The sequence below is a fragment of the Balaenoptera acutorostrata genome, chromosome 3 (genome assembly GCF_949987535.1).
Source record: "Balaenoptera acutorostrata chromosome 3, mBalAcu1.1, whole genome shotgun sequence".
Lineage (NCBI taxonomy): Eukaryota > Metazoa > Chordata > Mammalia > Artiodactyla > Balaenopteridae > Balaenoptera > Balaenoptera acutorostrata.
In genome coordinates this window covers 65,568,662-65,581,717 of record NC_080066.1, presented here as the reverse complement: position 1 = coordinate 65,581,717, position 13,056 = coordinate 65,568,662, and the positions used below count along the sequence as shown (strand labels likewise).

General features: G+C 33.8%; 1 protein-coding gene across 12 annotated transcripts in view; it reads right to left on the bottom strand.

Annotated features, from left to right (window-relative positions):
* Positions 1-13,056, bottom strand: part of MYO9A (myosin IXA) — a 283,465-nt gene that overhangs the window by 107,902 nt on the left and 162,507 nt on the right. For all 12 annotated transcript variants that reach the window (XM_057541959.1, XM_057541957.1, XM_007197776.2 and 9 more), the window contains 3 exons: positions 9,417-9,560; positions 7,905-7,944; positions 1,477-1,599 (listed from right to left, as the gene is read on the bottom strand). In XM_057541959.1, coding sequence (XP_057397942.1) covers positions 1,477-1,599; positions 7,905-7,944; positions 9,417-9,560 — 307 coding nt within the window. The remainder of the gene's footprint in view (positions 1-1,476; positions 1,600-7,904; positions 7,945-9,416; positions 9,561-13,056) is intronic.

Below are 13,056 nucleotides of genomic sequence, written 5' to 3'. Positions count from 1 at the left end.
CAAGGTAACAAAATAAAGGACACAACAGCTTAATGGTTCCCCCCTTCATAATTATGAGATTAATGCTTCCTTTTCAGATACCAAGCTCACCACGTTACCTTTTGATCAGAATTTGGCTTCCCACATTGATCTGCTAATCAGGAGGAAATGTGATCATGAACTAACAATTATAACAAGTCTGCCTATGACTCTTATTTCTCATTGTATATTAATAAACTTTGATACTGTTTTACAGCAGTGTTTATAGTTTATCAGTCAGCATGATATTTTTTTCCCTGTAAATTCATCTTTGCATTTCTAAATCCATAAAGTGAAAACCCAAACTCTGGGATGTGAAGACAGCACCGAGGTATAGACAGACCTGTCTGGTCAAGCAACATCTCTCTCTTTTTTTAAATAATCAAATACCATTAACCCATAGGATTGTGATTTAAGAAGGATTTTTTTTTAATTCATGGCAGAGCTTCCATTATATATTCAATTGTCTTTCCTTTAACTTTATTAGCACCTAATAAGTTGTTTGGCTCTTTGATCTTGTTTTTTTGTTTTTTTTTTTTAAAGAGCACTTTGACCAAGTAGCTTTTATAGAATCAAATTTTTCTCTAGGCCTATGGTGAAAATTGTCTAAAATAAAATGACATTTCTAGCCTACAGTTTGAAGAACTGTGCTTATAAATCAAACAAGATCATATCCAGTGATATGTTAGTAGATAATTTACATTCAGGTATCCTGGATTAAACAGGAGCACTGAAAAACGTGATAACATAGAAGTATAGCTATCGGCAGATAAAGAAATTTTTACTTAACAGTGAACGACACTTCTGTGATAAAAGCATGAGGTAGGGTAAAATTATGTAAAGCACTGTTACCTTTAAGATTTTCAGCTCTTTTTCATAAGTATCTAGCAAATGAATAGAATGTTAGAGATGATTTGAGAAGAATGGGAAGAATTCGAAGAGAATTTTGTAAAGTTATTCTGGAGGTTATTTGGTTAATTTATTATGATCATATTTATTCCTAAATGCCCAGTTACAACGAAAGGAACTGGATTCCTATACACACAAAACTAAAATAAACAATCAAGAAAAAACTTACAATTCCATTGAGTTAAATGTTGATGGCAGTAGCATGAGGTTTAAATATATAGGGAGAAATATACATCATTATGTTAACAGTGACCATATCTGGGCAGTCAATTTTCTGATGCTTTTCTCCTCACACTGAAAATAATGAATTACTCTTTGGGATATGCACTATCCAGAGATACAAGGATGAGAAACAAAAGCACTTGACTTTTTTCCCCCATCTTTGGTACTTCCATCCAAAATGACCATTATAGCATAGCTTTTTAGTCACATGAATCATATCCCATTCAGGTATCTTGCAGATCACTTTGATCTTACAATGTCAATGTGAACAAAACAGATTCCTCTTTGTTAAAAATAAAAGGAAAAAAAGGTAAAACAGGAAACAACCTGAAACTGGGCACTGATGCTGGGAGGTTTCTTCTTCTTGTGCAAATGAAGAAGAGACTTGGTAATGCGATCCTGTAGGGTCAGTCTTGTCAGGTGCTTTAAAGACTTTACTTCTAGCAAGTGCTGAAAAGCAGGGGGAAAAAATCAAATTCTTCATATAAATTAATCTAAGAATAGGAAAAACAAAATTGTAAGCCAGTTTTCATTATTCCTGCGTATAATGACTGTGGTGAATATGAGCGATTAATATTCAACGTCCATTTTTACCCTCCTTCTGCTTTCTTACAGAAGCTTACCAGCTAAAAAGAAACTACATTTCCCAAACTCTCTTACATCTCAGGTTCTGGATGTGATTTAAGTTCATCAATTCCCACACGTGAAACTGGGAAGGTCTAACTGAGGCAGAGGCTTTGGCTACTAGCTTGTTTCTGCTGGCAAACATGTACACAAAAGTACTTTAGTTTTCGGTGGTCCCAGTGCCCAGGCACTACTTTTTAAAGTGTTGTGAGGCAGAGTGCAGGGCATCTGTGTTGTCACTGCAACTCTAGTAAAAGCACCTTAGCCCCGAAGCCAACAGTTGTAGCAGCTTCTTCTTGATTCCTGGATTATACCACAGGTGGTATGAGCCTGGAAGCAGCACCAGTGATAGTGGCCTCCTCATTTCCTAGCTTCAGTTCTGCTCCGTTGTTTTAATACTTCTGATGATTTCTGTAAGCACCTCTTTGAATTAAGTCCCTTTCTACTTAAAAATATCTATGGTGGTTAGTTATCTGCAACTGAATCCCGACTCACACAGCTAATAAATTAAATTCAATCCCTGGGCTATATAGTAGGTAAGCCAGGAACACGTACACAGAAAAAAAGAAAACGTAGTCCCTATCGACCCACATCCTGAGGTCCTAATTATTAATCTTAAAAATAAAATATGAGTTACACATAAAGCAACTAAAGAATACAAAACAGGACACTAATAAAGTATTTTGGAGCTTTTTTTAGCTATTCATTAATCAATTTTTAAAATCCTACTAATTTATGGCTGTGAGTTTGTCAATGGAAAAAATGTATCTATACAGATGTGCAACTGCATATGTTATTTAAAAAGTAGTAAAAGTTTTATTGTATGAGAAGCACAGAATTGAGTTAAAAGTATGACAAATTAAAAGACTAAAAAATATTAATTCTGACAAGATAAACATTAAAAAATAAAAACTTCCAAGTGGCATTAAGTACAATATACATTTAAACAATTCCACCTAAGAAAAAATATTTTCAATAATGACAAAGACTTATTATCCATATATAAGAACTGTAAAAAAAAATCCTTTAAAAAATACATCCAGTGATAATAAATGAGCAGAAGACTTCAACAGGCAATTCTCAAAATATAAATGACAAGTAACATAATGACAATCAATCTCACTTTTAATCAAAGAAACACACATTTTCTTTTAAGGTGATTTTCTGCACATCAGATTGGCAAACATAGTAAAGGCTGATAAAACCCAGTATACATGAAATAGGCATATTTATGCACTGTTCTTAGGAATGCAAATCATTATAATCTTTCTGATAAACCATTTCACGTCTACGTATTTATCTAAGGAGAGCTCTGAATGTTATTTCTGACAATCTACTTCAAAAAAATAGTGAAAAATTTTGGGCTTCCCTGGTGGCGCAGTGGTTGAGAATCTGCCTGCCAATGCAGGGGACACAGGCTCGAGCCCTGGTCTGGGAAGATCCCACATGCCGTGGAGCAACTAGGCCCGTGAGCCACAACTACTGAGCCTGCGCGTCTGGAGCCTGTGCTCCGCAACAAGAGAGGCCAAGACAGTGAGAGGCCCGCGCACCACGATGAAGAGATGCCCCCACTCGCCGCAACTCAAGAAAGCCCTCGCACAGAAACGAAGACCCAACACAGCCACAAATAAATAAATAAATAAATAAAATTTTAAAAAAATAGTGAAAAATTCTAAACAAAAGAGATAAGGAACTATACAGAATTTTTTTCATAAAGTATGCTTCATTCATACAACTGAATACTATACAGCTCCTAAAAATACTGTAACCTATATTTACTGACATGGAAAAATATCTGCAAATACTCTTGACCAAAAAAACCCCACACAAAACAATAATATATATGTAAATATATATAGTACATGTGTATATTGAATTTTGAGAGTTTATATTTTTATTAGCATTTTTGAATTCTTACAAAAAGATTCATGGTATATTAAGAAAAAAATAATTTTACATACTGGTCAGGACTCAGAAGAGTTTTGTGGTTTATCCATAAGTAAAATGAAATTAGCACCGAAGCCTAAAATTATTTCCCCCCCAAACATTTAAGATACTTCTGATAAAAAGACCTCGGAAATGGTTTCATTTTATAAACCATATCTAAAGCAATGGTAAAATTAATTACTAAATGTCACTATGTGAAAAAGAGTCAGATGAACTGTGAAAAATACAAGTAACTATTTTTTTTTAACTATTAAAAAGTCCTTCCCATCAAGGAATTTAATTAGAAAGGTAAAAAAAAAAAAATCCACATTCATTCTTATCTCAAGGTCTTTCCAATCTTTTCATTTGCTTGGAATACTCTATAGCTAGATCTTTACATTGTTTGACTTTTCTTAGCATTCAACTTATAGCTTAAATACCCAAACTTTCTCATAAAGCTATTTTCTTAAATACCCCAAAGGTAGTCCACCTCTAAATCAATAATATGCCATTTCATTTTCCTCTTTGCACATAATATCATCTAAATCATCTTTTGTTTACTTGTGTATTTTTTTCTCTTTCTCTAAAAGAATCACTATGAGAGAGCAAGGATTCTCTGACTGGACTGTTTATCTCAGCACCTCCAATGCCTAAAACAGTGTCTGGTACTGCATACTCAATAATATTAGTATGGATAAATGAATGAATGGTTAGCAAGTAATGATTTTTGAACAATGTTTTCCTCAGCAACTGGAGACCAGACTCTTGTCCACAAAACTCACCATGATTAGATCCATCAACAAATATGCAGTGATTACTACAGATTCTGTTCTAAGTGCTAGGAATACATTGCATTCAAGTACAGGGAAACAGACTATAAGGAAATTAAAAAATAAATGATAATCTGAGGGTTATTAAGATTTATGAAGAAGATAAAACAGGGCAAGGAAGAAAGGAGAGACAAGGCGGAGCAGAACAATGTGGAAGACAGGAGGCTAAGGAGGCAAGAGAGAGATAAATCCAGTCAAGGGACAGCTTCAATAGTCCAGTATGATGTGACAAAAACCAAGAACTGAAATGTGGGCCCAAGATCTAGCAGAAAACAGATACGGAGCTAATTCCTTTCTTAGGTCTTCTGTTCATTATCTACTTTATTCCTTTCTTAATTCCATCTTCATTGTTTAGCTTATTAAGATCAGTCAGTTCATTGTTTTTTAAACAATTATTTACTGCTTGCTGTGCAAGGTGCTGTAGCCACAAAGATTAAGAAGATATTGCTCATGTTGTTAAAGACAACTAAAATGGACAATAAACTTACCTTCAACGTTTGAGCCTGAGTGACTACAAAAATTCAGTAGGGGAGTGACAAACCAAAATCGCTTTGGGGATCAAGTCTGAGAGGTGAGCAGGGTGTCAAAGTAGAAATGTACAACAAGGGAACTGTCAGTAAAAGACTGAAAATTTAAAGGTAGATCATATTAGAAAGGTATATTTAATAGAAGTGATGGTTTCAAGGTATGAGAGGGAAAGTACTCTCTAGGATAGAGAACGGGAAAGAACTATCAAAACAGAACTATATTAACAGAAGGCTAAGGGCTGTTGGAGGTTATATGTGTTGAATATTTGCCTGTGTTTATTCAGAACTGTAATAAAAATAAAGCATTCTAAATCCTACCTATATCAATAAAATGAGGTGCCCTTAATACAGGTAACTGAATCTTATTTCCAGTAGCGATAAAAGTTGTAGTGATGCGTACAATAATGATTCATACTCAAGGTAAGAAAGTGGCTGCAGATTTCACAAAAGAGCAAAAGGGAAAAGAAGTTCAGGTTATCTACACTTCTGTTGCTTCCTTCCACATCACATAAAACTAACTTAATGCAACCAAAATATCTTAATCAGCAAATGACCATAGTCAATGAGGATACAGGATCTGCTACTTTAATTTTATTAATATATACTTGTTTTGCCTTGGTTTGAAATGGACTGAAAGAAACAAGCAAAACACTCATTAAGCATAATTAGAAAAAATGAGGCATATTTAAAGAAGGGTAGGAAAGTAAGATGAAGAGTGAGGTTACTAAACAAAGCGCACGTCATGCCTACATGTATGTACACAGATAAGCCACAACTTCAGCTCTAACATTCTGGTAGCAAATATGAAGAAAATACTTATTATTTATTGAATACTAATCATGCACATACCAAATATATATCTCTCATCCTAACATATATTATCCCCCACATTACAAATGAAGAGACAGAGGTTAAGACAAGTTAGAGAACTTACTCCAAAAATCAAAGAGCAGGGACTTCCCTGGTGGCACAGTGGTTAAGAATCCGCCTGCCAATGCAGGGGACACAGGTTCGTGCTCTGGTCCAGGAAGATCCCACATGCCGTGGAGCAACTAAGCCCAAGCGCCACAACTACTGAGCCTGCGTACCACGACTACTGAGGCCTGTGCGCCTAGAGCCCATGCTCCACAACAAGAGGAGCCACCTCAATGAGAAGCCCATGCACCACCACAACGAAGAGTAGCCCCCACTTGCTGCAACTAGAGAAAGCCCGCACACAGCAGCAAAGACCCAACGCAGCCAAAAAATTAATTAATTAATTAATTAATTTTAAAAAAAATCAAAGAGCAAGTAACAGATCCATCATTTGAATGTAGGTCAGTTTGACTCCAAGGTCTATAATTCTCATAGACTATGTTGCCTCTCTAATATTAAATATATGTACTTGAATACACAAGACACACTAAAATAAACCAAAAATTAGCCATATTTAATTTTAAAAGATTGAGAAATAGATGGGATTCCCATGATTGATGATTAAATGGAATCATTTACTTCAGATGTATCCAACATATTCTTGTTGGCTATCATGTAAAGTTTAAGAAGTTATAAAAGAATGTATACATATGTATAACTGAGTCACTTTGCTGTACAGCAGAAATTAACACAACATTGTAAATCAACTATAATACAATTAAAAAGAAATAAGTTATCCATTTGAGGAGAGGGAAAAGAACAGCACAAACACTAGGCCCAGAGGTGGCATTCAAAATACTAAAAGGCTAGAGAGACAGTGAAGGAAAAAAGAAAGACAAATGAACAATAAAGAATATGTGACAATGAATGTAGTCTCCTCTCTTTCTCTCTACATAAAATCATTTCATGTAAGACCATAATCACAAACCACTTAGGTAAATTTTCTTTGTGGCTTAAAACATATTTGTCACTACCACAAACCACATCAGCAGCACATTAAATTTTCTTTGGAAATATAAGGTGACTTAAGTAGAAGGAAAAATTAAAGACAGATTCATTTTCTTCTTTCTTGAACTAGAGAATCATGACAATAAATAGCTCTTTTTCAGTTCTTTTAGCAATTTTGAAATTATGCCCATTAACAAAGTTACAAACAACAGGACTCCTTCTTTGGGAGAGCACAAGAGAAAGAAAAACTCTAAGATTTTTCTTTCTTTGGTAAATTTAATAAATATTTTGGAATGTAGATTAGAGTAGGCAAATTACAACCCCTGGGTCAAATCCTGCCCACTGTTTTTATAAGATTTATATGGTTGCAAAAAGAATTAAATAATATATGATGGCATGTGAATATCAAATGAAATTCAAATTTCAGTGCCCATAAATAAAGTTTTATTGGAATACAGTCACTCTCATTCAGTTACATATTGTCTACAGCTGCATTTGTGCTATGATAGCAGAGCTAAGTAATTATAACACAGACCAGACCAGATAAGCCTGCAAGCCTAACTTGACCTTTACAGAAAAACCTGGCTAACTAACGCTAATGATGATGAGAGGTAAGCATTACTTAGAAATTATTTTTAAATCAGATAAAATTCAAAATTTTATCTTAACCTGACTCAAGGGGAAATGAAACGATCTTATGCAAAAATGCAATTACTCAACAAAAATTTACATTTATATTCAGAAGCTCTTCAAACACTAGAAAATGGGACATATCACAAATATTTACCTGAACCATTAAACTTGGCCATTTCATAACATCCAGCATTATTTCTAAAATGGTTTCAACTGAATATACACAATTAACCTCTATTTTGGGTACAAATAAGATATTTCTTTTTTTGTTTATAAAGATCGTTTGCATGAATAATAAAAAAAAAATTATGAAGTGGGGCACTAACAGAAAAAATTTTTTCATAATACTCACCTTTGGAAAGCCAGGCTTGGATTTGACATTTTTGTTTCTCCTATAGAGATAAATCATACATTAGGGAAAAAAAAAAAAAAACCCACTGTAGAGACACTGATTTCAAGGTCTCTACTAAAACAACAGATTATATACCCATTTCCAAGTTATAGGTCGCCTAAATGAAAACACTGTCTAATTCAACTAAGCAGTCACCCTTGGGAAGGAAGGATAAGCGAAGAAAAGAGATGCCTGCTCTGTAATACAAGTACAAACACATTTAAGCCCGATGATAAGTAACATAATGTACATTCAAAGCTGAAGTTTCATTTTCTTTTGGATGTTAATAGGGCTCTGCATTCTTAAACCTACAGAGGCATTGTTTCTGTCATTTTAAACTTAAATAGATGCCTAATTTCATGAATTTTTAAAATGTACTTTTCACTAAGACTCATGATCTTCCATTTCTAGAAATTAAAAATTCTCTTTTGCCCTTTTTTCCCTTATTCATAATTCAGTATCACACTTATAGCAAATCTTTTTTTTTTTTTAATGGCTACATACAGGGAATAAAGCCCAATGCTTATGAACATGGGCTGGGGTGTCAGGAAGACCTGGGCTTGAATCTAAGCTCTTTCACCTACTAATTCTGGAGTATAGCAAGACTTATACAAATTGAGCCTATTCACACTGTTAAGAGATGATTTAGGGATTAACGAATCCAATTCAGTCACACTTCTAGCTAGTGGTCAAAAAATATGCTTTGGAAGTGTTTGAAATATGTTGATATAAGTAGCTAAGAACTTTTTACTGGTCTACCATGCATGGTTATATCTATGTCCTCAAACCAGTTCTAAATCAGGTAAGGAGGAATGGCAGGCTTGGGTAAGTGTTATAAATCACCATACAGGTGCCCCTTGAACAACACAGGTTTTGACTGTGCGGTTCCACTTATAAGTGGAATTTTTTTCAACAGTAACTACTACAGTACTACTTGATCTGAGGTTAGTTGAATCTGTGGATGTGGAATCACAGATACAGAGGAGCAGTGGATATGGAGGGCTGACTACAGGAAACACACAAAGTTTTGACTGTCCAGAGGGTTGGCACCTCTAACCCATGCAGTGTTGAGGGGTAAACTGTATATGGCCCCATTCACCACTTCGTAAGGGATTTTCCTGCCCAATTTGTTAGGATTGTCAGAATTAAAGGACAACTGCAGTTAAAGACTAGGAATCCTAAAAAGAGCTAACAGTTTTTGCTCTCTCTGGATGTAGGGTCTGTTAAAGAGCGATAAAGAGTCATCTCCATAACAAGCATATTCAGTCATGATTCACCTGGTGAGATGAAAACAAACACCGGCTTTATAATACAGGAGATTGTCACAGCTCTAAATTCTGACTACTTTTGAGTCTTGTTTCACTCAAAATTCCACTCATGAAAATAATGCTTCATGATCACCTCTCTTCTTTTTTAGCCAGAAATTTTAAATCAGTCATAAAAAAGCAATCCACATTATTGATCAATACTAACGTGAGAATTCCATGGGCTCTCTCCAAGAGTTTGCTGCTAGCTGAATTAGCGAATATCCCATCTTTATCAAGCATGGAGGTGTTACTTGATAGTCTGCTCTGGCGAATCCCAGTTCTGCCATTCCAGGCAAAATCAAATGTTTCACTGTAAAAATTAAATAGAGTACAATTTGCTTTGTTAATTGAGACATCTCTAAAACTCTATACATTTCTTAAAAAAGTAAAATAAAACTTTAAACACTAGAGTTAAAATTTAGAAAAAATGCTAAACCAGCAGAAAATGGTTTTATCAGAGAGATTACTGATTAATTTGGCTTATCTTTTACTCTTTCAGAACAAAAAATTTCTACGGATTCTAGCACATTCACATTCAAATGTGCATGAAGGTGAGCACATCATATAGCTAATACCTTTAAATATACCTCTTAACAAGCAGTAAATAATATAATGTATTATAATATAATGTCATGGCTTTTGTCTGTGTTTGAAGCCCAAACCCTCTTTCCTTTTTAAAAAGGATATATTAGCCACTGAGCGTAGCCACTTCTTTGAGTTTCACTTCTTTTCAGAGAATACTCATGTATGTAAAATATTAATAAAAACTGTATGCTTCTTCGCCTGTTAATTGTCTTTCATTAGTTTAACTTACAGGCCCGCAGCCACTGAACCTAAGAAGGCAGATGAAAAGTTTTTTCTCCCTGACAGTTTCATACTATATAATTTGATTCACATAACATTCGCAAAATAACAAAACTACAGAAATGAAGAACAGATTAGTGGTTGCTAGAGGACAGGAAAGGGACATGGAAGAAGAAGGATAATACAAATAAGCAGCATGAATAAATTCTTTTATGATGATGAAAGAGTTCTGTATCTTGATTGTGGTGTTGGTTACACAAATCTATATATGGGATAAAACTGCAAAAACTACCCATACACACACACACACACACACACACACACACAGAGATTTTTTTAAATGGTGAGAACTGTAGTCTAGTTAATATTAATGTAACAATGTAATTTTCCTGGTTTTGATAATATACTACCAGTATATAGGAGGTCATTTAAGGAAAACTGAGTGAAGGGTACATAGGACTCTATGAACTATGTTTTTCCTGTGTACTATTTTTGAAACTTCCTGCTTTTGAAAAATGGAATATAACCTTAAAATATTTATTTTCCAATTAGTTCTTTATTTAAACTATATTACTTTTTAGATAGCCAGGACAATATCTTTAAAATCTTGTAATAGCTTTGTTCTGTGCTCCTGGTCAAGCTTCTTACTAAGAACAACAGAAGATAAAAAAATAATCAAACATGCAAAACTTTATCTACAAAAATTTTCATCAATATCAAGAAAATCAGAAACAACCTAAATAACCAACAATCGGAAATAAATGAAAGAAGTTATATTATAACCACCCCCATGGAAGTCTATAAGGTTATTAAAAATCATGTGGGAGAACAGTATTTAATGGCATAAAAAGCTGTCTGCATATATTATCAAATCTAAATATTGTTGCATGATATAGTTTTGTTTAAGACAATTATATTTATATACATGGAAAGAAGAATATATACCAAAAAAAATTTTAATGGACAAAATAGACATTTATTCAAAGAAGATATATGAATCATGAAAAAACATATACAAATCACTAATAGGCACATAAAAAGATGCTGAACATCAAAAAAAAAAAAAAAGATGCTGAACATCATTATTTAGGGAAATATAAATCAAAACTACAATGAGATACTACTTCATTCCCTCTAAGACAGGCAATAACAAAATGACAAGAATGTGGAGAAACTGGAACCCTGATCCATTACTACTGGGAATGTAAAATGTCCGAGCCACTCTGGAAGATAGTTTGGCAAATTCTCAAAATGTTAAACAAAACAGACAGTAACCATATAACACAGCAATTTCATTCCTAGGCATGTACTCAAAAGCACTGAAAACACGTCCACATGAAAACTTGTATATGAATGTTCACAGCAGCATTATTCATAATAGCCAAAAAGTAGAACCCAAGTGTTCATTAACTGATAAATGTGCAACCAAAATATCCATAACATGAGATGTTATTCTATAACATAAAATGAATGAAGTACTGGTACATGCTACAACGTAGATTATTGAAAACATTATGCTAAATGAAAGAAGTCTCACACAAAAGGCCACATATTGTAGATTCCATTTATATAAAATTTCCAAAAAAATAATTTTTTTTCCAGAATAGGCAAATCTACAGAGACAAAAAGTAGATCATGTTTACCTACAGTGAGTGAGAGTACGAGAAAAGGAAACATTCTAGTAAATAGGAAACTTCCTTTTGAACTGACTAAAATGTTCTAAATTAGATTTTGGAATAGTTGGCCAACTCTTAAATGAATTGTATACTTTAAGTGGGTGAAATTTTGTGGTATGTAAATTATATCTCAATAAAGCTATTTTTAAAAAGGCCTCAGAAATCAGCAATGCTGGAACTAAAAGGCAATGTGGCGGTGTCTTCAAAATTCTGAAAAGAAGTTATTTCCAACCAAGAGTCTATACAAACTCAAATTTTCAATCAAGTGCGAGGGCAGGATAAATGCATGCTTAGTTATACAAGGAATCAAAAACATGTTCCTCCTATATATACTTTCTCATGGAGCTTCTAGAGAATATGCTCTGTAAAAGTTTACAAAGTAGATCTATAAAAGGAAAAAATGGTAGAAAAAACTGTTGATACAAAACAGAAGAATAACATAAGGAATGACCAATACAAAGGTAAAGAAGACAGCACTGTGACAGCTACGTGACAGATCTAGAGAACAAACCCTTCTGATCAAAAAAATGCCAGGAGAGATTTCTACAAGAAGATGAAATAAGATGCATCTGTACATGATCAGAGGAAATTAAAATGACTGTCACAAAAGCTTAGGGTTGAAATGGATATAGGCACCACCAAAGTTCAGAAGAAAATCTGGCTGAATAGATGACTTTGGACTGAGGAAACAATTCTTTAAAATAAGTTATTAAAAGGACAAATAATAGAGAAAAAATTAATACATTTAACTACATTTACCATTTTACCCATTTTTAAGTGTATAATACAGTGGCATTAAGTACATTTATTGTTGTGCAACCATCACTACTATCTATCTCCAGAACTTTTAGCCAAACTGAAACTTTGTACCCATTCAACAATAACTCCCCATGCCCTCCAATACTATATAATATTATATAGCAACTAAAAAGAACAAATTACATGCCACAAGATGGATGAATCTTAGATAGATATTATTGAGGAGAAAAGTCACAGCGACCACTACTATATATTAGTATTTCTAAAAACTCAAAAACTAGCTAGGCCAAATGACTCTTTGCTTAGAAAAACATACATTTATTGTAAAACTATTTTTTAGAGCATAGTAATGGTATACATAAAATTCTGGATAGCAGTTACCTGTGGGGAGAGAGGGAGAATGACCAGAAAATATATGATAAAAAAGTGGCTGCAGCAATACTAATAATCTTCTGGTTCTGAACTTGGGTGGTATTCATTTTATTGATATGCTTCCTAATGTACATGTGTGTTTTGTATAGTCTCTTGTATCAAATGCTACCTTAATGTATAAAGACTGAATTGAAG